The following is a 25305-nucleotide window of genomic DNA, read 5'->3' on the forward strand; positions in this document are numbered from 1 at the left end:
TCCAGAACTTCGATTGAGCACTTCTTCAGATGAGGTAGAGTATTTTACGCCAAATTTTTGGGCTGCTAATTATGGTTTAATTCTTGAGTTGATATTGTAAGCACAAACTAAAAAATGGCAGAGAAAATTTGGGGACTGAAAAATAGGGGTCCTGGATGACAAGTACAGGGATCAGAAGGAGAGTAGATTAAACATTAAAGTAAGCTAAAACAAACCAGTCTAGAGCCTTGAAAATGTGTGTGATTTGCTGGTGTCAAATTGTAAAAAATGTCCCTTTTTTGCCACAGGAAGAAGAGACCAGCCTGGATTTGACGGCTACTGAGCCCGAGATGCATGGCAGCCAGGAGGAAGGGGTCATTGCCAGCCAGGAGGAGGAGGCCGGGCCAAGCACTAGTCAGGAGGGCCCCAGGCCCAGGGCTAGCACAAGCCCACATGTCCCTCCCCCCCAGGTCAGGCAAGCAGGCCTAATGAGGCGCAGGAGGGAAGTGGAGGATAGGAGCCTTGAGATGATAAGGGAGGCAAGCGCCATAATGAGGGCCCCCCTCACCCGCACTGAGGCCTACAGTGCCTATGTTGCACACGAACTAGCAACAGGGGGGGAGGAAGATCAGAGGCGTGCCAGGAACCTATTTAATCAGGTCATTCTATGGATGCAGAGGGGCTGGCTGACGGATGACACCGAGATCAGTGACCCGGCCCATCCTGCCCAACATCTCTTACCTCCTCCTGCTGCCACATCCTCCCCATCTGCAAGAGGCCATTTCAGGATCCGTGGAAGATCTGCTGCAAGGAGGGTTAGAAGGAATAGGAGACGATGATTCCCGGCCTTCCATTTGATCCCCCAAAAACTTTTTGCTTTTTGGACTACCACAGCCTGGGCTCCATTGGCTCGCTTGCTGCTGCTCCTGGTTTTTGTTTTTTGTAGTTGTTCTCTTTAGTTGTCGGTATGCGGTCCTCAAGGTTTGCCATTTTGTCCTTGACTATGTTGCCTGTGCAGTCTGGAACACAAGTCTGCATGTATGTTGCTATCTCAGCAAGTGCTGCCCTTCTAGTTATTTTTTTGTTGAATTATGTTTGAAATAAATGGTGAGTTTATTTTCATAAATACCTTGTCTATTGTTTTTTTACACTGTGTTGATTAGGCATGAAACATTTTTGGTAATATGTGTCATTTATAAAGGACACCAACTCCTTGTGGGGGGGGGGACATTTGGTGTACCAACTTGGTGAAACAAAAAAGGAAAAACACACGCATAACAAAAATGGTGACATAACCTCACCCAAAAAAATACACAACAAAATGTGCATGCAAAAACAATGGTGCCAGAAATTGCACAAAAAAAAAATTAACAAAAAAAAATGTGCATGCAAAAACAATGGTGCCAGAAATTGCAACCAAAAAAAAAATATAAAAAAAAATGTCCATGAAAAAACAATGGTGCCAGAAATTGCACAAAAAAAAAATAAAAAAAAAATATGTGCATGCAAAAACAATGGTGCCAGAAATTGCACAAAAAAAAAAAAAAAAAAAAAAATGTGCTTGAAAAAACAATGGTGCCAGAAATTGCACCAAAAATATTAATCAAATAAAACACCAAACAAAAAAAAATTCCATTTAAAAATTAAACACAAAACATAGACATGTGGAGGACTACAATAAAGTTACAACATCTGGATAGATAGCATTAGCAAGAAAACGGGTTTATTCTAGCAAGAGAACGCAGAGAAAAAAAGAGGCAAGAAACAACACAATAGAGCTTTAACAGGACGAATGTGCCATATCAGAAACAAACGAGAGTTTTACCTGAACGAGTGCTCCCATCCCCTTATTTCGTCTGAGCATGCGCGGGATTTTTATACGCGGATAATGTGTACTAACCAACGGATATATCCGTCGGATAGCTTCACAGCGGATATATTTGTTAAGCATGTCAGCAAATATTTTATCTGCTGAAAAGCGATTCGACGGAAAAATATCCGCGGATAATTATCCGCTGGAGTGTACACACCATAGAATATATCCGCTGAAACCCGTTTGCACGGATTTATCCGCGGATGGATTCTATCGTGTGTATGGGGCCTCACACACTATTCCTATTACAAGGGATTATTCCTAAAACACATGTTTTAGGAATAAAAGTGATCTTTTTTTTTTTAAAGTGTAAAAAAAAAAAAAAAATGTAAACGCCCCTGTTAAAAACTGACCACACTAAGCAGGAGAGCATATCATGGTCAGTTCTCTATGCTGGGAAATCAGTATGCTCTCCTCCAATGATCAGACTTGTCCCCACTTGTCCCCAGTTGCACAGCCATTCACTGGCAAGCTCAGTGTGCTGCTGCTTCTCCTCCCCCCAAGCTCTTATGCAGCTGAGAACATAGGGAATCTGATAATTTATAAAAAAGGGAAAAAAGGTATTTAGAATGTTTTTTTATATCTATACAAAAATGTTTTGCCTTTCATTTCTATTTTAAACTGAATGGGTTGTTTTAAAAGATGATCGTTTACAATCACTTTAATCTTGTCAATTTAAGGTTAAAGTAGAACTCTAGAATATCTACTCGCAGCTACATTCTGAAACTAATCTCTCTAATCCTGTAAAGCATACATACAGTTCCTTTTTTGAAGCCAATCCGATCCAGTCTCCAGCAGAGGACGCTCTGTGCAGGAGACAACCAACGATGGCTGTGAAATGCCTGGGAAGTGACATTACCTATAGACTTACTATGGGGCTTCCGATGTCAGCTGCCTCCTCAGCATACGCCTACACACAGGAGTCACTGCTGACAGCTCAGTGTGGGACTGGAGCGACTGCAGAAAAGGTATGTATAGCAAATTTTGCTTTACAGAGCTAGATAGATTAAGAATGTGGCTGCGAGTAGATTTAGAGTTATTTAGTTTTTGGCTAAACTTCTACTTTAAAGTGGCTGTAAAGGTAAGACATTGTTTAATTTAATGCATTCCCTGCATTAAGGTAAAAAAATGTGCCAGCATTTGTATCAGTCTCTCTCTCTCTCTCTCCTCACAGGACAGAAAGGCAGCGGCGGAAGCCATTGGCTCCTGCTGCTGTCAATCAAATCTTGTGATGAGGCAGCATGGAATAGGGCAGAGCCACGTTCTGTGTGTCTATAGATGCACACTGCCTGGCTCGGAAGAGAGACACATGTGTACACTCATAGCAAGCAGCTATGGTGGTGCGTGCAGAAGAGGAGGAGCCAAGAGAGTGTGCCTGCTCTGGTTTGGGACTGCTCTGTGCTATATCATTGCTCAGAGCAGATAGGTATAACATATCTATTATTTTAGAAAAAAATATATATACTTTATAACTTTTTATGCACAACACTGGTTCAAAATAGTGTCTTGGCTATGTTGATAGCCTGCTATGCTTCTGCTGCCCTTGATTTCGGCATATGTTAAAGTGTATATCAAAACCAATTTTTTCTCTAGTTTTGGGATTCAGTAGGGAAGGATTAGAACCTGTGTTAATTTTTTACTATCTGTGATTCCATTACAGAGATTTCCCCTCAATTCCTGTGCTTCTGACAATGTTTTACCAGACAGGAAGTGAGTGGAGCTCTCCGACAAGAAAATAAAATTGCTGGACAGTGGACATACATATGAAGATCAGTTACACTCTAGTTCCAATTAACATTGCCAGGTTCTGTACAGAGAGTTTGCTGGGGGAGGGCTATCAAAATTTTGTTATAGAGTACTGTAAATTTAATTTATGGTTCTGAGAGATTATTTAGATAATTTAAAAACCCATAATTGAATTATGTTATAGTAATATAATATAGTAATTAAAATCTTTAAAATATTTCCAAATACAGGATGCATAAGTACCTAAATTGCTGTTTATAGTACCTTCATGTAGTCCAGTGCACAGTAGGATTGTTGAATGGTAGAGGAAGGGCCAGAGAAATGTGGCAATCAAATTGTACTGCATTGTGCAGTGCTGTCAGTCTAAAGCCTCATACACACGATCAGACTTCCAACTGACTTTTCCGTGGATTTTGCTCCGAAAGGCGTTGTCCGTGAACTTGGTATGCATACACACGGTAGGACTTTTTTAGCCAACAAACATAACAGACGTACTACGTGTTTTTTCTTCTCTTTACCGCCACCCTTCGGGCAACTTCTGCTATTGTTGTCTGATCTTTAGCATTGGTTCTGAGCATTGGGTTTTTATACTTTGGGCTTTAGTCCGATGGACTTGTGCACACACGATCGGATAAGCTGACGTAGGACATTTGTTGCCGGAAAGTTTGTCTGTTCACACAGCGAACATTTGTCCGAGGAAAAAGCGTCCGATGGAGCATAAACACGGTCGGATTTTCTGCAAAAAACAGGTCCGTCTGAGGTTTGTTGTCAAAAGGTCCGATCGTGTGTATGGGCCTTTACACTGTGAACTATTTATAGGCCAACTCCAAGTTGGACAAAAAGTTAAAAAATAAATAGTCCCCAGCATTTATGAAAATAAAATATTACCCAGTGTCATTTAATCCACATTCTGTAAGCCCAAGGCATCAAGGGACCACCCTCCACCCTTGACTCACAGATGAACACTGCCGAGAGGGGTGTCACATTTACGATGTGCCTAACATTGGAGAAATAAAGAGGGTGAAGTGGACCTGTGTTGTCACACGACCAGACCAAAGACCCACAGAAAAATGATATGTATAGAGCAGTGATGGCAAACCTTGGCACCCCAGATGTTTTGGAGCTACATTTCCCATGATGCTCAACTACACTGCAGAGTGCATGAGAATCATGGGAAATGTAGTTCCAAAACATCTGGGGTGCCAAGGTTCGCCATCACTGGTATAGAGGGTATTTTAGGAGGTACTCCAAAGGGGCAAATGGATTCCAATCCTGGAGTTGGATTTTACATTTCGAAAGCCAACCTGAACAATTCATTCATTTTATACCTAGTCAGGTAAACCTTCACATTAAATGGGAGGTCAATCTATAAGACATAATACAATCCAATTGTAAGTTGTGTGTCTGTTGTTGTGAAAGATAAATCAGGTTTGACCATATCTCTACCTTGAGTTTGTTGTATAAACATATACTGTATTTATTGGCGTATAACACTCACTTTTTTACCCTGAAAATAGAGGGTAAACTGTGCCTGCGTGTTATACGCAGGGGGCTGTGGAAAGTCTTTTTCCTGAAACTTCCTTCTTAAAGTTAGGGTGCGTGTTATATGCCTGTGCGTGTTATACACTGATAAATACAGCATATACCCGTTCTAGCTTAGTAAATTCTCTTTAGCTGTATTTTCCTTCTATAACAAATTACTGATCCTCCATAGAACATTTAAGGGACAGTTAATGGCGTTCATATTTTGTACCATGCATGCTGTCAACATCCTGCATTATCTAATGTGATTTTATCCTGAAGATAAAATATTCTCCAAAACGACAAATACTGAAGCCATAGCCAGCAGCCTGGATCTTGGCTTTGAAATCTAATTATTATTTTTTTCTGTCTTTTTCCCTCCCCAGCAATTGGAAGGACTCTCATTCCTCGATACTTTAGCACAGTGTTTGAAGGGGGTGTCACTGATCTCTATTACATTCTCAAGCACTCCAAAGAATCCTACCACAACTCATCCATCACCGTGGACTGTGATCAATGTACCATGGTCACTCAGCATGGGAAACCCATGTTCACCAAGGTAATAACAAAGCTGATGTTTTTTTCCCCGTGTTTAAGAGTGATTGATTTTTCTCCTTTCTGCACTAATATAATACCGCTGCTCTTGTCCAGTGCACAGGTTTCATATTTTGACTGAGTGGCAAGCACGTTATTTACAGTATAAATAGTATTTTGTTTTTCTATATAGCCAAGCATATGGATATTATTTATTATGTGTGCAAGCAATAGTATGTAGTTATACTGACCATATAGCATCATAAGTAAGCATCATGGGTGGAAAGACTACAACGCAGCCTATACAGCAGCCATAGAGCCTGGGATTGGGAAGGGCTTTATGGCTTCCCATAAACTCTCCCTTAAGATACCTCCCGGTGGGCTTGTTGAATCCTTTCAGTAGTAAATGTACTAGTGGCACTGTCTTCTGTGGATCCACTGATGAGGTTTAACATTGAAAAATGTAAAGTATTGCACTTGGGAGCTAAACATATAAATGCAAGTTACACACTAGGAGGAGAACCTCTGGGGAAATCCAGGATGGAAAAAGATCTGGGGGTCCTAGTAGCTTACAGACTAAATGCCAAGTTGAAGCAAGCAGGTCTTGCAGACTATTAGTATGCATTAAAAAGGGTATTTACACAAAAGATACTAATAATTTAAATTCTACCACGTTACAAAACTCTGATTCAGTCACATCTTGAGTATGCCGTACAGTTGTAGTTACAAATCCTCAGGAGGGTTGTGCTGAAACTGGAGAGGGTCCAGAGAAGGGTAATGGAGCTAACAGGGGGGCTGGAGAACCTCCATTATGAGGAATTACTACATGCATTAAACATATTCTACCTGGAGATTAGGCACTTATAAAGGAGTATGATCACAATATACAGATCTTTACATGAGGACTGTATGACTGGGAGAAAATTATTTAACCTAAGGTCTCTAAAGACAACCACACAATGAAGTTGGACGAGTGGGGGGTTTAATTTCAACTGCATAAGGGGTTATTTACTATAAGAATGGTAAGGATGTAAAACTCTCTTCCACAGTTGGTGGTGTCAGCAGGGAGTTTGGATAAATAAAAAAAAAACTTTTAGATGTGTTTCCTGGTGAATAGAAGGTACAGGGATATTGAACATGGTAGTGACACAAATGCACACACATGGTTGAACCAGTGGGCCAGATTCACAGAAGAGATACGACGGCGTATTTCCTGATACACCGTCGTATCTCTGAGAGTATCTATGCGGCTGATTCATAGAATCAGTTACGCATAGATAGCCCTAAGATCCGACAGGTGTAATTGACTTACACCGTCGGATCTTAGGCTGCAATACTTCGGCCGCCGCTGGGTGGAGTTTGCGTCGTTTTCCAGCGTTGGGTATGCAAATTAGCTTTTACGGCGATCCACGAAGCTACTCGCGTGCGTTACGTCGTTTTTTCCCGTTGCAAAGTTAAGCTATCTTTTTCATGGCTTAACTTTACACAAGCCATGTTAAAGTATGGCCGTCGTTCCCGCGTTGAATTTTAAATGTTTGTTTTTCGGTGTAAGTACGGCGTAAGTACGTTACGCACGTCGCCATTCACAAACACGTCGGGGCGCCGTAATTCCGCGCAAAGCACGTCGGGAAATTTACTAACGGAGCATGCGCAGAACGTTTGGCGCGGGAGCGCGCCTAATTTAAATGGTACACGCCCCATTTGAATTAGGCGGGCTTGCGCCGGACGTCTTTACGATACACCGCCGCAAGTTTACAGGTAAGTGCTTTGTGAATCAGGCACTTATGCTGAAAACTTGCGGCGGTGTAACGTAAAGACGATACTTTGCGCCGCCGCATTTGTACCTGAATCTGGCCCAGTGTCTTTATTTAACCTTATGGACAATGTAACTGAAACATTCATAGAAGTTATCTAAGCCATGTCAACCCTGCATGATATACAAACCTGCCTTCTCCGCATAGTTATTTTTTTTCTTTTGCAAGATGTTGTTTAAGTGTAAAAGACTGTAAATGCTTATTTTGTGGTTTTAGATACTGGTTCTCAAATGTTAACAACATTTAAATATAGGCACGGCACAGTACTATGGAGTTGAAATGACAAAAAGGCAAATATGTTGTTAACTTTTCAAGGGATCATCCAATCATGCGCAAGAAAAAATACTTTTTTTTCCATGATTGGGTACCCTTTGCAAAGTCAAACTTCACCACATTCACCAAGTTCTGTAGCATATTTCCTTGCAAAGCATAACTTCTTTGCAAAGCAAACAACCTATTTACAGTACCTATAGTAACTTAACCCCATTGTCTTTTGTTGTACACACTGTATATTTCTCATTTTTTTTCTTCTTTGTATGTAAATGTAACAAAGTACTGCTTTACACAATTTGGCCACACCAGGTTTTTGTTGTGTGCGATTTTCACATCACCCTATATATTGTTCCCCAAGGTTAAAATCACTGTTATAAGTCTTCATTTATTGATAGCCTAGGGTCTGACAGAAACATCAAAACCTACAATACTGCAGGTGGTGTCCGTCTTTGTAATAAACAGCATTCCTCTTTGTGTGAAACACACAGGCACCTTTTTTTCACCTTTTATGGTCCTGTTCAGTAGTTTAGACATTTTGGACTCTGTTGATGACCATATAGGCTCTCCTTTATCTATGGACCCCAAACCCTGTGTGCTTTGTAGTTTTCCGGACAGCAATATGGACACATTTTCTTTTATTTACATTTTTTTTATTTAAAGGTATCAGAGAAATACATTTGAAAACGACAACATGTGTAAAGCAAAGGTAGAAAACCACTGAAACCTTACAGATTGAAAAACGACTAGTACACATAAACAGGTTCAATATTAGATCACCTGAGATAAGATTACCATGGTGTGATTTAGGCACTAGGAGAATTTTTGGGTGATGGAACCCCCCCGTCATCCAGCACCCCATATGGGAACTAACTGTACCGGGATAGGAGTCTCCAGCCCCCAACCTCCGTCAAACTCTACCTAGGAGGGTGAGAAGATCACCATGGTTCATATTATCTGTAAAAAAAACTCCTTAATGAGGAAATAATAAAGGACAACCTGCCGTTTTCTTCTGTAAACTTACGTAGCATAAGGGTCGAATATGGATATACCAAATACAATTAAGTATGGGACAGATGGCTGACACAACCAGATACATTAAGTTATGTTTAAGTGATGTCTCTTGAATTTCATGTTACATTCTATTGACTGCAATCTTATTTATTTATTTATTTTTTTCATTTGTTATTTACCAGCAATGTCTTACTTGCCTGTAAATGTACTGGTATATGATTGGTGTATTGGCACCCGATTTTATACCAGTGAAGGGTCTACTGGCTAAGTGATTGCCATACTTGGGTCTTGTTTTCTTTCTTGTAATGCTGACTTTCTTATCTTCTTTTTTTATTCTCAATAAAGTTGTTTTTTGAATGTGAAAAGATATATGCAGAAATAACAACCTAGGACACAATTAGGATGATAAGAAAGTGGCGCTGTTTTGCAGTGCAAATATAGGGGTGACTAAATAATTTTAAGCCAACTCTTGTCAAAACAGAAGCCCATGGACAATCGAAGAAGGACCCTACCGGATGTAAACAGAAGAGGAGAGAAGACTTGGACCTCCCACTACCCTCTACCTGATTGCTAGAATGAAATGAATCCAATTTAAATCCCCATTTTTCTTACCTAAGGCTGCAGTTATGTGACTCTCCAGGCCCAAGTCTTCTCTTATCATCCGTTTACATCTGGCAGAGTCCTTTTTCAAATGTCCATGTCACTGTCAATGTGACATGGATGCATACAATTGATCGTTCGGTGGTGGTATTCTAATAGAATCCAGATGTCATCACAAAGGAACTTTGAGGACCAGAAGATGTGGGCACAGCTGGAGCCTTGCATTAGCGATCCCTGCTCCTGGAAACCAGTGATGAGCTAAGGCAGGTTCCGACAGAACCCACTTCAACTATTCTGCCGGGGGGGGGGGGGGGCTGTCAAATCCAATGGTCAATTATAGGCATATAATTCCTGTGCTGCAGCTATACACCCCTTGCATGCATACTGGTATCTCTCATACTGGTCACTGGAAGTTCAAAATTGCACCTTATGGCAAAGAACTTTCTGAGAATAAAAAAGAATTGTTGCTCTACAAAAAGATGGTTAGGCTATAAGAAGATTTCCAAGACCCTGAAACTGAGCTGCAGGATGGTGGCCAAGACCATACAGCGGTTTAACAGGACAGGTTCCACTCAGAACAGGCCTTGAAATGGTCGACCAAAGAAATTGAGTGCACATGCTCAGTGTCATATCCAGAGATTGTCTTTGGGGCAAATAGATGTAAAAATGCTGTCAGCACGTCGAAACCAATAAGTCCTTGCGGCGTACTTTGGAGCAATGCACACTGGGATATGTACACGGATGGCGCATGCGCCGTTCATAAAAAAATGTCAATCACGTCGGGTCACCAATCATTAACATAAAACACGCCCCCCTCATCCTCATTTGAATTAGGCGCGCTTACGCCAGCCCCATTTACGCTACGCCGCCGTAAGTTAGGAGGCAAGTGCTTTGTGAATACAGCACTTGCCTCTCTAACTTACGGTGGCGTAGCGTAAATACAATACGCTACGCCGCCGTAAAAATGCACGGATCTACGTGAATCCAGCTCAAAGACTCCCTTTTCAAGCCTTTTATTTATTTCATGATATATATTTCATATCTCTCTAAGAAAACACAAAAGCTATACTATGTATACTCTTCAAAAGTAGATCTTGCTTGATTTTAAAAGTAACAAAATAAAAGGGTCAACTGGCAGAGAATGTTTTATGATTTTAGTACAGGAATAGCTATGGTCACTAAGGGCCAGATTCACAGCAGAGATACGTCGGAGTATCTCTGAGGCCCCATACTCACGACCAAACATGTCTGCTGAAACTGGTCCGCGGACCAGTTTCAGCGGACATGTTCGTTCGTGTGTAGGCAGTAACGGACAGGATTCCAGCAAACATTCGTCGGCCAGACCGTTTTCCAACGAACAACTGTTTCCTGGTCTTGCTTTAAAACAGTCTGCTGGAATCGTGTCCGTCAGACATGTTCGGTCGTCTGTACACAAAAGCAGCGTACAAAAACCCCGCGCATGCTCAGTCCAAATGAGGAGACGGGAGCGCTCGTTCAGGTAAAACTCGCGTTTGTTTGGGATATGGCACATTCGTCATTAGAAACCTTTTATTCTAGCAAGAGAACAATGTCTTAAAAAGGCGCACTAAACCACAGTTTCTTGCCTCGTTTTATTAATTCTTCTCTTGCTATAATAACCCCGTTCTCTTGCTGATGCAATTTCAATAGAGTTGTCCCATACTGAAATGTCAATTTCTTGCTTGTGATGTAATCTTTTAATAATGTTTTCTATGCCAGACGTGTGTTTTGGTTGGTGGTCCTCCATAATTTATTGTAGTCATTTTTGTAAAGGAATGTGCATCTTTTTATTTTTTTCTGTTGTTTCTAGTTATGTCACCATTTTCTTTATTTATTTATTTATTTATTTTTTTGTGTTTCATTTGAGAATATTGAACCATGTTGGCACACCAAATGTCCCCCCCCCCCCCCCCAAGGAGTGTGTCCTTTGTAAATGACCCATTGTATATTTATTAAAGGTTTGCTGCCTAATAATCCCCACAGTATAACAAACAATAGACATGTTTTCAAATGAAAGCAAAAAGCCTTTTATTTAGGCAAATGTCATCACAAAAAATAAACAGAACGGCAGCACTAGAATAGATAGCAAACTATATGCAAACTTGCATTTCCAACATGGTGAAGGATAAACTTCCAAGCCTCAGGAGCCAAACCCAAAAATATGAAGCAGCAGCACAGAAACAAAGGAACCCAAACTGTGGTAGTCCAAACAATATGTCCTTTATGTGGAAGGAAATGGAAGGCAGAAAATCAACGTTTCCTCCTCTTTCCAACCTTCCCTCCAGGCAGCCTTCCAGCGGATCTTACACGGGCTCTTGCAGGTGGGGTCGATGTGGCAGCAGGAGGATGGTGTTCCGCAAGCCGGGCCGGGTCACATAGCCCAGTCTCTGGGGTGAGCAGGCCCTTCTGCATCCACCAAAGGACCTGGTTCATCAGGGCCTTTGCCAGTCTTCTCTGGTCCTCCTCCCCTTCATTCAAATCATGTGCCAAGGAGGCACTGAAGGCCTCTGTGGGGTTGAGGGGGGCCCTCATGATGGCGCTTGCCTCCTGTATCATGCGGAGGCTTGCCTCCTCCACAGGCCTCAACTGCCTCCTTCGGCCTGATGGCCTCACCTGGGGGGAGAAGACTGGCTGGTGGTGGTTCTCCTGGCCGGGGGGACCTGCTGCAGGCCACTGGGCCCAGCCTCCTCCTGGCTGCCACTGACCCCGGCCTCCTCCTGGCTGCCACTGACCCCGGCCTCCTCCTGGCTGACAGACACGTGAGGATCTGCCACCTCCTGGCTGATCTCTTCTTCCTGTGTGCAAAAAAAAGGACATTTTTTACAATTTCGCTAAATAAAACCACACTCATTTTCATGTTTTTCGTTTAGCATTTTCTGTTCATTATTACTTGAATAGACTCTACTTCTGACCCCTGCAGTTGTCATCCCTGACACCTATTTGTCTGTACACCTTTTTTTTTAGCTTTTTCCCAGCTTGGCTTTTCTTTTACAATATCAAATCATTAATCCACCAATAATTATTTACGCCAGAAATATAGAGGAAACTACTATACCTCCTCATCGAAGGGTGGCAGATCTGCATCTCTGTCAGCCAGGCCCTCTTCCTCCGACTCTGCAGGGCTGTGGTCATCTGGGGAATGTCCGCTGGAAGGTAGCATGGAGGAAAGGTTGGAAGAAAGACTAGACATCGTTTTCCTGCCTTCCATTTCGTCCCGCAAAAAAGCCATCTGTTTGTAATACCACAGTTTGGGTTCCTTTGCTTGTGTTGCTGCTGCTCCCGATTTTTTGCTTTTATTAGCTTTATATGCTCTTCTGTATGTGCTTCTCAGGTTGGCAAGTTTATCCTTCACCATGTTGGCAGTGCATCCTGGCACCCATGTTTGCATATAGTTTGCTAGCTCTTCTAGTGCTGCCGCTCGTACATCTTTATTGCAATATAACGCGTGTTTTGAATTCCACAGGATGGGCGTGTCCTGATATTTTTGTAGTAAGGCCTCTATAGATTCCTTAGTTTGTAGGAGGTCCATTTTCCGTTATGAAATATGATATTTCTTTTTGAGTCTATATTCGCAAAACATAAACCAAAGAAAAATAGATATTCAAAAGGATCAGCGTTGACCTTGATCTAATATGTGTCTTCAAATTTATTACCTATATCTAATTACAAACACAGTCTCTCTTGTTTAAAGAATGATTGGCAGCTCGGCCGCATTGGTTGTACCAAACATTGATTTGCTAGATGCAGAGCCATTCTTAACATTGCATTAACTATTTTTAATATAGAAAAATAAACAATGATTACAAATGACAGTATTCATCTAGGCACGCTTTCATGTGTAAATCTCATGCCCCTGACAATGGATGACATAAAAGACACTTCCTAATGACCTCTGTACAACCAACACTTGAACAATACTTTGCCTGATCAGAATACACCATTCAAAAACTTGTCAATGAGGTACAGCATTGTTCACATCTCTATTTTGTGAGGTGTCCAAAAGCATTTGGACACCAAAATAACATTGTGGTACCCCATAGACAGAATAGCTTAAAAAGGGTGCAACCAACAGCCCAAACCCCCATCCCATGTGTCTACATTTTCTAGGCCTCTGCTGATCCCATTTTTAATTTCCTTACCTTCCTGTCTCTCGCTCCTCGTTTCTCACGCTCGCCTAATTACCGCGTAAGATGCGTAATCACGGCGTGCACCTTTTAAACACTCCGCGTATTTATTAAACCCCGCCCTCGTCACCTTTGCTAGGCCCCTAATCAATGTGTTTAGGGAATATGGCGTTAACTGTGTATGTTCTGGATGCGCTCGAAGATTCTCCGCGTAACCTACGTAAACACGTTGTTTGCATTCTCTACACTCCGCGTATGTATTAAACGCCGCCCTCTTCTCCGCCCATGGCGTAACAATTCATCTTTTCCCCGCCCATAATCTCTGTGGGAAAGGAAAGATGGCGATGTCACACGAGCGGGCACGATGCTCTCATGCCACAAGTGAAGGGACAGAGGCAGGGACGTCCCGATCAAGGCAAAGAAGATACAAAGCCACTAATATGCGGTTCCAGGAAATGGTGGAGTTAGTTTCCATCATGCGGAGGAAGGACTATGATGGTGAATTAGGGCCATACAAGACCCCTAACCGCCGAAAGGCACATATTATGGACAAGGTGGCGAGGAGAATGCAGAGGATGTTTGGGATCACCAGGTCCAAGGAACAGCTGAGGAAACGCTGGTCAGACTTAAAATTGAGGGAGCCACATCAGATGAAGAAGATACTTAAAATTCTGCGTAAAAGTAAGTAAATATATTTTGGGGTTGGGGGGGGGGGTTGATAGTCTGCAATAATGTGTTGCCATGTATATTTCACCATCTGCCTCCTTGGCCTGCTTGTAATTCTAAAGACATGTTGTCATTTATTTTTTTATGACATAAATAACTACATATTTACAAATAGTGTTCTTAGTAAACCACGTAACATCACATAGTTTCTCAGAAAGGCTCGGTTATTCCAGGAACAACACACCTGGACATGGCTCACTGGCCAAAAACTTTGTTGGTAAACATTGTGTAAAAGCTAGTTATAAAAAATAGAATTCGGAGAATGGGAAAGGCAAACAGGATTCATTCTAAAAACAGTGGTAATAAAGCAGATGTTTTCACATCTGCAATGCAGAGCACCTGTGTCTCCCCAAATCAAAAATGGGTTTTGGTAGGGTCTCCCAGAAATACTGTTTAGGGGGGACATCCATGTGTGTCACTTTGCTAAAAAGGGGCAGGATCAGAGCTTGCCATAGAAGTAATTCAAAAATGTAGTTTTGGTGAAAGATAAAAGTAAAGAAATGAAAGCCTCTTCTAAGCAATGTATGCGATTTCTGCTCTCCAATATCTGTGTGCTGATGAGTATACATTTTTTTTGTTGTTATTTAAGGGGAAAGAAGTCACCAGCATTTGGAGGAGGCAGAGAGGGCCAGACAAGGCCAAAATCTTCCATCTCAACATGTGGAGGAGGAGGAGGATGTGGAAGGAGAAGAGGATGTGGAAGGAGAAGAGGATGTGGAAGGAGAAGAGGATGTGGAAGGAGAAGAGGATGTGGAAGGAGAGGAGGAAGGAAGAAAGGAGGAAGAAGTAATTTTGGACTTAGAATTTATAGCAGATGAAGGGCAAGTGGCGGAAGAACAATTTGGCGAATTGAAAGAAGGTGGATTGATGGATGAAGGAGGAGTCCAAGATGATGGGGAGGTGGTGGAAGAAGGAGGAGTGATAGAAGATGATGGGGAGGTGGTGGAAGAAGGAGGAGTGATAGAAGATGTCGAAGAGGTGGAAAGGAGAAGCCCATCAGGTCAGTGTCACCCTAGCTTGATTAAAAAAAAACATATGTAGATAGGCCTCATCAAATCAAAAATTTGAAAATGCCATTTTTTTTAATTTTTAGGTGAGGAGGATGGTGTGTCAATATTTTCACGTGCAAGTGCTGCTATAATTATTCAACAGGTAATGGAGTGCAGCACTGAAATGCACAATATGCGTGAAAGGATGGTTGTCATGGAACAGAATGTAACAAATGTCCTTTTGGAATGCAGCACGGAAATGGACAATATGCGGCAAAGAATGATGGTCATCGAATCTAATTTTAAAAATATTATTGACATGATGGGCCGTGTCAAAGACTGAAACACCCCCCGCCCATCCCCCGCCCCCACAAACATTTTTACTGTTTTAATAATGAATACGCCAACATTTGAAGATACACACACAGTGTGCCAACATGTGCTATCTGCCATCACATAATATCTAGTGTTTGTGCTTTGTGGGTCCAACCCCCTCCTCGCTCCTCAAGTAGTTGAGAGGAAGGGTTTGCTCCCACAAAACACAGACATTGATCACCCATGATGTCAGATAGCACATGTGGCCATTTGTCTGTTGAACCAATGACATTTGGCGAGTTTGCACTGAATGTGTGTATCTTCAAATTTTGGCGTGTTCCAGTGTGAAAGCACACCATGACTGACTGCTGTTGTGATTTTTTATATTTTTATAATTTTTAAGTTCTTTTTTTGGTCCATGTTGTACATTTTTGGATACTATAAAGTTTAGACCATAAAGAATAAACACCCAAAAAAATGAAAGATATATATATATAGAATTATAAATCTCTATAATCACTGAATTTAGTGAAGTGGAGATTTGACTCCTAAATCTCCCCCACAAATATTCCTATTTAAAAACACACAAAAAAATGGAAAAAAAAAAGAAAACTAAAAAAAAAAAAAAAAAATCTGTTTTTGGGACTAAAAAATATGGCGAGAAGAAAAAATACAAAGGCGGTAAACACCCCACCAAAAATATTCTATATAGATATATATATATGTGTAAACAATAAATCGAACTATATTTGATAAACAAAACTGTGAACTTGTTCAAAAATGTATATTCTTGAAAATATTTTTTGTTTAATTACCTTAAAAAAAAATACACAAAGTCAAAAAAATATTGGAGACTCCTAAGTACAAAAGCAGGGAGTAATGAAAAAACAAAAAAATAATTTTTGTGGTCATGAACAAGCAAAAATTAAAACACTTGACCTCAAAATGTACAAATGGAGTTGCTTCTTATTTCTAGACTCAATACCCTGTTTGTAGATGAGTGAATACTGTGCAAAATGTGGTTATTTACTAAAAATGGAGAAATCAATTATGCACTAAAATTGCAGAAGTTAGTTAGAGAACCAGGAAGACAGATAAAAAGAGAAAAAGCATTAATGACAAACAACTGTATAAAGTCCAATGGTCTAATTATTTATTATTTTTGAGAATATTCCTTTCTTTGGGGGCCGAATTAGAAAGAAATATGATCTGGCATAGCAATGGCCCCCCGACCCATGAAGTACTCAACATATTTGTCGCGTACCTCACGAGCTGATTGGGGGGCCAAGCCAGCGCGACCAGTGTCCAGCCCGGGAAGGGGATCTGAGGGTAGTCTTGCCTCAGAACCGATGTCGGGTAGGTACGTCTGGGAGTGCCTGCGTAAAAAGTTGTGCAAAATGCAGCAGGCAAATACAACGGTGTCCAATTTATATTCCGCCAGATGTATCGATGTCCTGAACAGGCGGAACCGGTTGGTGAGTATCCCAAAGGCATTCTCGACTACCCTCCGAGCCCTGGCCAACCGAAAATTAAACACACTCCTCTCTGAGGTGAGGGTCCTCTGGGGAAAAGGCCGCATGAGGTGAGGACCAAGCCCGAAAGCCTCGTCCGCTAGGAACACAAACGGAAGTCCTTCCACATTATCTTCATCTGGTGGCAATGCCAGACCACCAGTTTGGAGACGATCATAGAAATCAGTCCGTGAGAACACTCCCCCATCAGACATCCGGCCGTTCTTCCCCACGTCCACATATAGAAACTCATACTGTGCCGACACCACCGCCATCAACACAATACTATGATAACCCTTGTAATTATAATAGTAGGACCCCGAGTGGGGTGGGGGCACAATGCGGACGTGTTTCCCATCTATTGCTCCACCGCAGTTAGGAAAATCCCACCGCTGGGCAAATTGGGAAGCCACAGACTGCCATTCCTGTGGTGTGGAGGGTAGCTGTGGGGACAAACAAAAAAAGAGATTTAGTACTTTGGCACATAAACATCCTACAAGCATCCTTGTGAAACTTCACAGTATTAAAATTGCATTATAAAAAAGTGCATGGAGAAGTTGGGGAATGAAATATATAGGGCCACTTAATTAAGAGACTCCACAGCCCTCTGATGGGGGACTAAAAAAGTTTAAAGGTGGAGGGGGGGGGGGGACACAAAAACCAAAAAGTCGTGTTTTAAAAAATGGCAAGGTGGGTTTGTCACTAGGATAGCATGCTGGACAGGTTAATATTGGGTAAGGGACAAATAGGCAGGTAGGCCAAGAATAAAACATGTAAAGCTTATATCAACATGCATAGGGAGAAAAGGGAACGTTAGTTAAACACACAGCATATCTGGGAAATTAAAAATAAAGTTAGTTAGCAACATTATTACAGCCAGGAAACTTACCTTAATATACTCCTCATGCAGAACTTTGATGATGGCAGCACACGTGTCCGGTATGATGACCCCAAGCGCCTGCGGAGAGATGCCTGTCGAGAACTTGAGGTCCTGCAGGCTCCTCCCAGTCGCCAGGTACCGCAACGTGGCAATAAGCCTCTGCTCGGCCGTGATGGCTTGGCGCATCACAGTGTCCTGCCTCGTGATATAGGGGGACAGAAGATCCAGCAGACTGTTGAATACGGGGTCCGTCATGCGGAGAAAATTCCTAAAGTCATTAGGATTATTCTCCTGGATTTCCCTAAGCAGAGGCATATGTGAGAACTGGTCACGCTGGCGCAACCAATTCTTGGTCCAGAAACGCCTCCGCCCCCTGTTTCTGGCCAAAGTACTGGAATAATGAACATATCCAGCAGCCATCCCATAAACAGCACCAACTCGCGAAAATTGACGCTGCTGCTCCATCATGGCTTCAAACCGGCCGGCTGGTCAGTCAAGAACACACTCAAACAGAAAGCACTCGCAAATCCAGCACTACCTGCGACGAACACGTGACAAACAGATACGAGTGCACAGGATGCAACTGCAAAAGCAGAAACAACCTGCTAGCCTATAGCCGAATGACAACTACGATCCCGCAAGCACACGCACTGAACCCGTGAATACACGCTGTCAAAGCATGGAGACCGAGAAGCGCGAATCAGCTCTAACCAAACCTTCACTAACACGAGCAAACCCGTAACTAGCAAAAGAGGAACAGAGGGCGGCGCCATTAAGTTTGGTCTTCCCCTTTATAGTGACGTCGTACGTGGTTTACGTGCACGCGTTCTGGTACGACGGGAATTTGGTCCGCTGGTGTGTACAAGCCAGCGGAACCAAACAAAAATCAGCCTTGTACGCCGGAAACTGTCCGGCAGACAGTTTTCAGCGCACAGATCCGGTCGTGAGTACAAGGCCTGATACTCCGTCGTATCTCTCAGAGTATCTATGCGACTGATTCATAGAATCAGTTACGCATAGATAGCCCTTAGATCTGACAGGTGTAATTGTCTTACACCGTCGGATCTTAGGATGCAATACCGCGGCCGCCGCTGGGTGGAGTTCGCGTCGTATTCCAGCGTCGGGTATGCAAATGAGGTTTTACAGCGATCCACAACGGTTTTTTGCGTTCGGTACGTCGTCGCTAGTCTAGTTTCCCGTCGCAAATTTAGTCGTCGTTTTACCTGCCCTAACTTTACACAGCCCATGGTAAAGTATGGGCGTCGTTCCCGCGACGAATTTCAAATTATTTTTTTCTTGCGTAAGACGTCCGGGAATACAAACGTACGCTACGCACGTCGCCGTTCGAAAAAATTACGTCACTTCGCGCAAAGCACGGTGGGAATTTCAAAACGGGGCATGCGCAGTAGGTCCGGCGCGGGAGCGCGCCTAATTTAAATGGCACACGCCCCTTTGAATTAGGCGGGCTTACGCCGGAGGCCGCCGGTGTAAGTTTTCACGCAAGTGCTCGGTGAATCAAGGAAATTGCGATGAAAACTTGCGGCGGTGTAACGTATCTACGATACGTTACGCCACCGCGATTCTACGTGAATCTGGCCCTAAGTGCTTTGTGATTGGCCAGTACAGAACAAAATCTGACCACATCCCTAAACCCTTCCTGATCTTCCCTCTGTCACATGTTGGGAGGACAGAAGTATGACCTGATAGCATGTACAGCTGTAAATGGTGGGTGTTGAATTTTTAATAAAAAGTGTTTTTTTTTTTAAATAATAATAGTGACAAAAAAATAAAAACATACCAGAAATCACTGAATGAATATTTGACTTATGCCGCGTACACACGCTCGGAAATTCCGACAACAAATGTTTGATGTGAGCTTTTTGTCAGAAATTCCGACCGTGTGTAGGCTCCATCGGACATTTGCTGTCGGAATTTTCGACAAGAAAAATTTGAGAGCTGGTTCTCAGTTTTTCCGGCATCAAAAGTTCTTGTCGGAAATTCCGATCATCTGTATGCAATTCCGACGCAAAAAAAATCCTACGCTTGCTCGGAATCATTGAACTTCATTTTTCTCTGCTCGTGTTGTACATCACCACGTTCTTGACCTTTGGAATTTCCGACAACATTTGTGTGACCGTGTGCATACAAGACAAGTTTGAGCCAAAATTCAGTCGGAAAAAAAATCCACGGTTTTGTTGTCAGAATTTCTGATCGTGTGTACGCAGCATTAGAGTGTTATTATGTATCAGAGGAGTGCCTACATAGGTGACAATCTTTGTCTGTTTGGCACAAGCTAGGATGTTTATTTAAAGGGAAACTGTAATTGAGTGAAGTAAATTTTATTGTTTAAAGTTCATCAAAACCTCTGACAAAATTCTGCAGTGAGTTCACCGTAGAAAGAAGAGTGTTCTTGTTTCTAAAGGAGGTGCCTATCTAATTGTTGGACTGAAAGAATCTGGGCCACTGTTTACAGGGTATAGAGACATAATAGTTAACTGATTCCTTTTAAAAATAGATAAAAACCAATCATATAATGTACCTGCAGTTTAGTTTCGTTTTTGCTGTTGTTTGCTGGTTCTCTGATGTACAGAGAGCCAATAGAGGGCAGTCAGCCAATAGAGAGCAGTGATACTTTGTCTAAAACTCATCAGCACCAATCCAGTTTCGTTTTACACACAGTACTCACACCTCCTTGATTAGTCACCACAGAGAGAAATCTCCCAGTACTGTGGTTATCAGGAAACAGACAACCAGAACAAAGAGGATTTACAGCAACATCAAAGCAAAAATGAACAATGAGGACATGAAACCAGGACTGCAGTAAGGTAAAGGAAGCTATTTAGCTAAAAAAAAAAAATCCTTTAGTGACCCTTTAACCACTTCAGCCCCGGAGGATTTGGCTGCCAAATGACCGAGACACTTTGTACGATTCGGCACTGCATCACTTCAACTGACAATTGGACGATCGTGCAACGTGGCTCCCAAACAAAATGTATGTCCTTTTTTTCCCACAAATAGAGCTTTCTCTATTTCTCTAATAGATCACCTCTGCGGTTTTTATTTTCTGCACTATAAACAAAAATAGAGCGACAATTTAAAAAAAAAAATTAACTTTTTGCTATAATAAATATCCCCCAAAAATATGAAAACATTATTTGTTTTCCTCAGTTTAGGCCGATATGTATTCTTCTACATATTTTTGGTAAAAAAAACATCGCAATAAGCATTTATTAACCACTTAACGACCGCCGCATGTACATATACGCCCACAGAATGGCACATACAGGCAGATGGGCGTACATGTACGTCCCTGCCTTTCCGCGGGTCGGGGGTCCGATCGGGACCCCCGGTACATGCGGCGCTGGGAAATCGTGTGGGAGCGATCCGGGATGAGGGCGCGGCTATTCATTTCTAGCCGACCCCTCGCGATCGCTCCCCGGAGCTGAAGAATGGGGAGAGCCGTATGTAAACACGGCTTCCCCTTGCTTCACTGTGGCGGCTGCATCGATCGTGTGATCCCTTTTATAGGGAGACACAATCGATGACGTCAGACCTACAGCCACACCCCCCTACAGTTGTAAACACACACTAGGTGAAACATAACTCCTACAGCGCCCCCCGTGGTTAACTACCAAACTGCAACTGTCATTTTCACAATTAACAATGCAATTTAAATGCATATATTGCTGTGAAAAAGACAATGGTCCCAAAAATGTGTCAAAATTGTCCTAAGTGTCCGCCATAATGTCGCAGTCATGAAAAAAATCGCTGATCGCCCCCATTAGTAGTAAAAAAAAAAAATGCAATAAAACTATCCCCTATTTTGTAAACGCTATAAATTTTGCGCAAACCAATCGATAAACGCTTATTGCAATTTGTTTTACCAAAAATAGGTAGTACGTATCGGCCTAAACTGAGGAAAAAACAAAATGTTATATATGTTTTTGGGGGATATTTATTATAGCAAAAAGTAAAAAATATAGATTTTTTTTCAAAATTGTCGCTTTATTTTTGTTTATAGCGCAAAAAATAAAAACCGCAGAGGTGATCAAATACCACCAAAAGAAAGCTCTATTTGTGGGAAAAAGGAAGCCAATTTTGTTTGGGAGCCACGTTGCATGACCGCGCAATTGTCTGTTAAAGCGACGCAGTGCCGAATCGCAAAACCTGGCCTGGGCATTTAGCTGCCTAAAGGTCCAGGGCTTAATGGGGTTAATTGGTTTGCACAAAAGTTATAGCGACTATGAAATAGGGGATAGTTTAATGGCATTTTATTAATATTTTTTTTTTTACTAGTAATGGCGACGAACTGCAATTTTTATCGTGACTGTGACATTATGGCAGACACATCGGACACTTTTGACGCTATTTTTGGACCGTTGTCATTTATACAGCGATCAGTGCTATACAAATGCACTGATTACTGTGTAAATGACACTGGCAGTGAATAGGTTAACCAGCAGGGGGCAGGGAAGGGGTTAGGTGTGTTCTAGGGAGTGATTCTAACTGTGTGGGGGCTGGGCTTACTGTGACATGACTCCTGATCACAGCGAGCAGACGATCAGTGTCATGTCACAAGGCAGAACAGGGAGATGCCTTGTTTTACACAGGCATCCCCCTGTTCTGCAGCTCCGTGACACGATCGCGGGACACCGCCGGACATCGAGTCCGCAGGTCCCGCCAGCCTGGTCACGGAGCTCACGGCAGGGGTGAAATTCAAAGAAACATATATATATACGTTGCTTTGCGCAGTCATTCCATTCTACCGAAATATATGTGCGTGGCTCGGTCGGCAAGCGGTTAAGGTTTATAAACAGTTATAATAAGTGAATCTGTGTTTACTTTTAATACCCAGTCATATGGTACCAAAAATATTGTTTTTTTATATTTTCCTTGTACACGGTTCGGTATCAACAAAGGTTTAGAATACAAACAAAAAAGTCAGTGCTACTACCCATACATCACATGGAAAGCAGAGCTCCCGGGTGCTCAATCCACATTTGCTGGCTGCGTAGAATAATGAGGAAAAGATGATCCGCACTCCGGTCGTTGCTCTTAAACAATTGACGTATTTATTGACAAGCCACAGTAGACAAACACAAATAGGAAAGGTTGACGCGTTTCAGCCTATAAGGCCTTAGTCATAACCACATTGGTAACACAAAGGTTTGCCTTATTTATCAACATCCATTTTTCAAAATGAAAATTCACTATCACTTTAATCTTTTAATAATCAAACGCATTCAGTAGCAGCAGTTTTGCAGGTGAGAACTGTTATTTTGTGACTCATCACAAGGACAATTTTGCTTCAAGTGATGTGTACAGTAGTTAGAGCTAAGGATGAGTTCAGGCGTGTTTGCAACCCGCACGTGCCGAGCCCGCCAGGAAGTCAGCACTGCACCACACTAATCACAGGCAGAGAGCCATTTCCTGATCCGTGGCTGCACAGATCGGGAAATGTTTCGCTGCCTGTGATTAGCGCTGTGCAGTGCCGACTTCCTGGCGGTCTCTGCACGTGCGGGTTGCGAACATGCCGGAGCTCATCCTTAGTTAGAGCTACGCAGTATAAATACTGTGTGTGTGTGTGTGTAAATATATATATATGTAGTGGATATAAAAAGTCTACATACCCCTGTTAAAATGTCAGGTTTCTGTGATGTAAAAAAATGAGACAAAGATAAATCATTTCAGAACAGTTTCCACCTTTAATCTTTTAGGTGGAGGGAAGTAAAAATAAAAAAATAAAATAATATGTTTGCATAAGTGTAGACCAGTTTTGCCAACCGTCAGTATTTTTACTGGCAGCCAGTAAAAAAACAGGCAATTTTCTCCTGCCAGTAAATGCCAGTAAGGCCTCGTACACACGATCGAGGAACTCGTTGGAAAAAACACATTGTTTTCCTCGACGAGTTCCTTGTTAGGCTTGTCGAGGAACTCGACAAGCTTGCTTTGCGTACACACGGTCAAGACAAAATCTCCTCATTCTCAAACGCGGTGACATACAACACATACAACCGCAGGGGAAGTTCGATTCCACTGGCACAACCCTTGGGGCTGCTTTTGCTAATCTCGTGTTACTGCGTGTTAAGTAAAAGTTTGGTAAGAGACGATTTGCACTTTTTACTCTGTTACAGCGTGACAAATGTGTTATCTCCATTACAAACGCTACTTTTACCAAAGGTGCGCTCCCGTCTCATACTTTATTCTGAGCATGCGCGGGTTTCTTAGCATACACACGCTCGCGTTTCTCGTCCAAAACCAGCCCGACGAGGAACACGACGAGGAAATTGAGACTCCCGTAGAGGAAAAAGAGAACTTGTTCTCTTTTTTCCTCGTCAGTTTCCTCGATGAAAAACGTACACACGACCGGTTTGCTCGGCAAAAAAGCTCTCCCACCAAGTTTCTTGATGGATTCTGTCGAGGAAAACGGTCGTGTTTACGAGGCCTAAAAGGTTGCCAGTAAAAATATGGCTGTGACACATGGCTTGGTTCGGAGCTGGCTGAGACCATCTCGAGTGCCTGCTACAGTGTGATCGGGTGGCTCTGGCGGAGGCGGTGCCTGAGCATGTCATGTGATGTCGCGCTGCAATGAAGCCAAGCCGTAGCAGCCAGAGCCTTGTGTGCGGGTCTGCAATATGGGAGCAAGGCAGGCTGAAACCGGGACCGTCAGTACTGTTTAGACTGGAGTGGACTGGAAGGACCACTTGGCTTGGAGAGAGAGACTGTCACTGGGAAGTCTCATCATTATCTGTGCTGTTGCACACTGCTGTCAGTGTCACTGGGAGATTAAATGTTATTTGTGTGCCGCCCATTCTAATTTTTTGCCCTCCTATCTCCTGTCCCTGAGCTACTTACTTACTATATCGAAAATAAAATAAGAAATATGTTTTTTGCCTTATTATCTACCTTAAATCATATTGCTAATTGCATATTGTATTTTTGTGTAGCCTAAATACTCTAATTTGCACTTAAAACTGTAATTTTGTAACTTTTGTAAATGCCGGTAAAAACGTGACTGTGCCAGTAAATTTTGGATGTTGTGTCAGTAAATTTCAATCTGGTAGGTTGGCAACACTGGTGTAGACACCCTTAAACTAATACTTTGTTGAGGCACCTTTTGATTTTACAGCACTCAGTCTTTTTGGGTAGGGGTCTATCAGCATGGCACATCTTGACTTGCCAAATTCTTTGCAAAAACATTCCAATGGTATGTCAGTTACAAAACTTTCATTAGTCAGATGGTCTGTTTTTATGACTTTTTGCTCATTGTCTTTAGACATACCAAGATAGTACATTATCATCCTCACATTTTAGAGGTCAAAATGTATTGATACAATTCCCATGTAGCTACACAAAAAATGGCAACAATACATAATTTGCAGGTGTGAAAG

The 25305-nt window shown here is 42.2% G+C and overlaps 1 protein-coding gene across 3 annotated transcripts in view; it reads left to right on the forward strand.

Moving 5' to 3' along the window:
- Positions 1-25305, forward strand: part of LDB2 (LIM domain binding 2) — a 544323-nt gene that overhangs the window by 370195 nt on the left and 148823 nt on the right. For all 3 annotated transcript variants that reach the window (XM_040335211.1, XM_040335210.1, XM_040335208.1), the window contains exon 3: positions 5506-5678. In XM_040335211.1, the coding sequence (XP_040191145.1) occupies positions 5506-5678 (173 nt within the window). The remainder of the gene's footprint in view (positions 1-5505; positions 5679-25305) is intronic.

This window comes from Rana temporaria, chromosome 1, assembly GCF_905171775.1.
Source record: "Rana temporaria chromosome 1, aRanTem1.1, whole genome shotgun sequence".
In the NCBI taxonomy this organism is placed as follows: domain Eukaryota; kingdom Metazoa; phylum Chordata; class Amphibia; order Anura; family Ranidae; genus Rana; species Rana temporaria.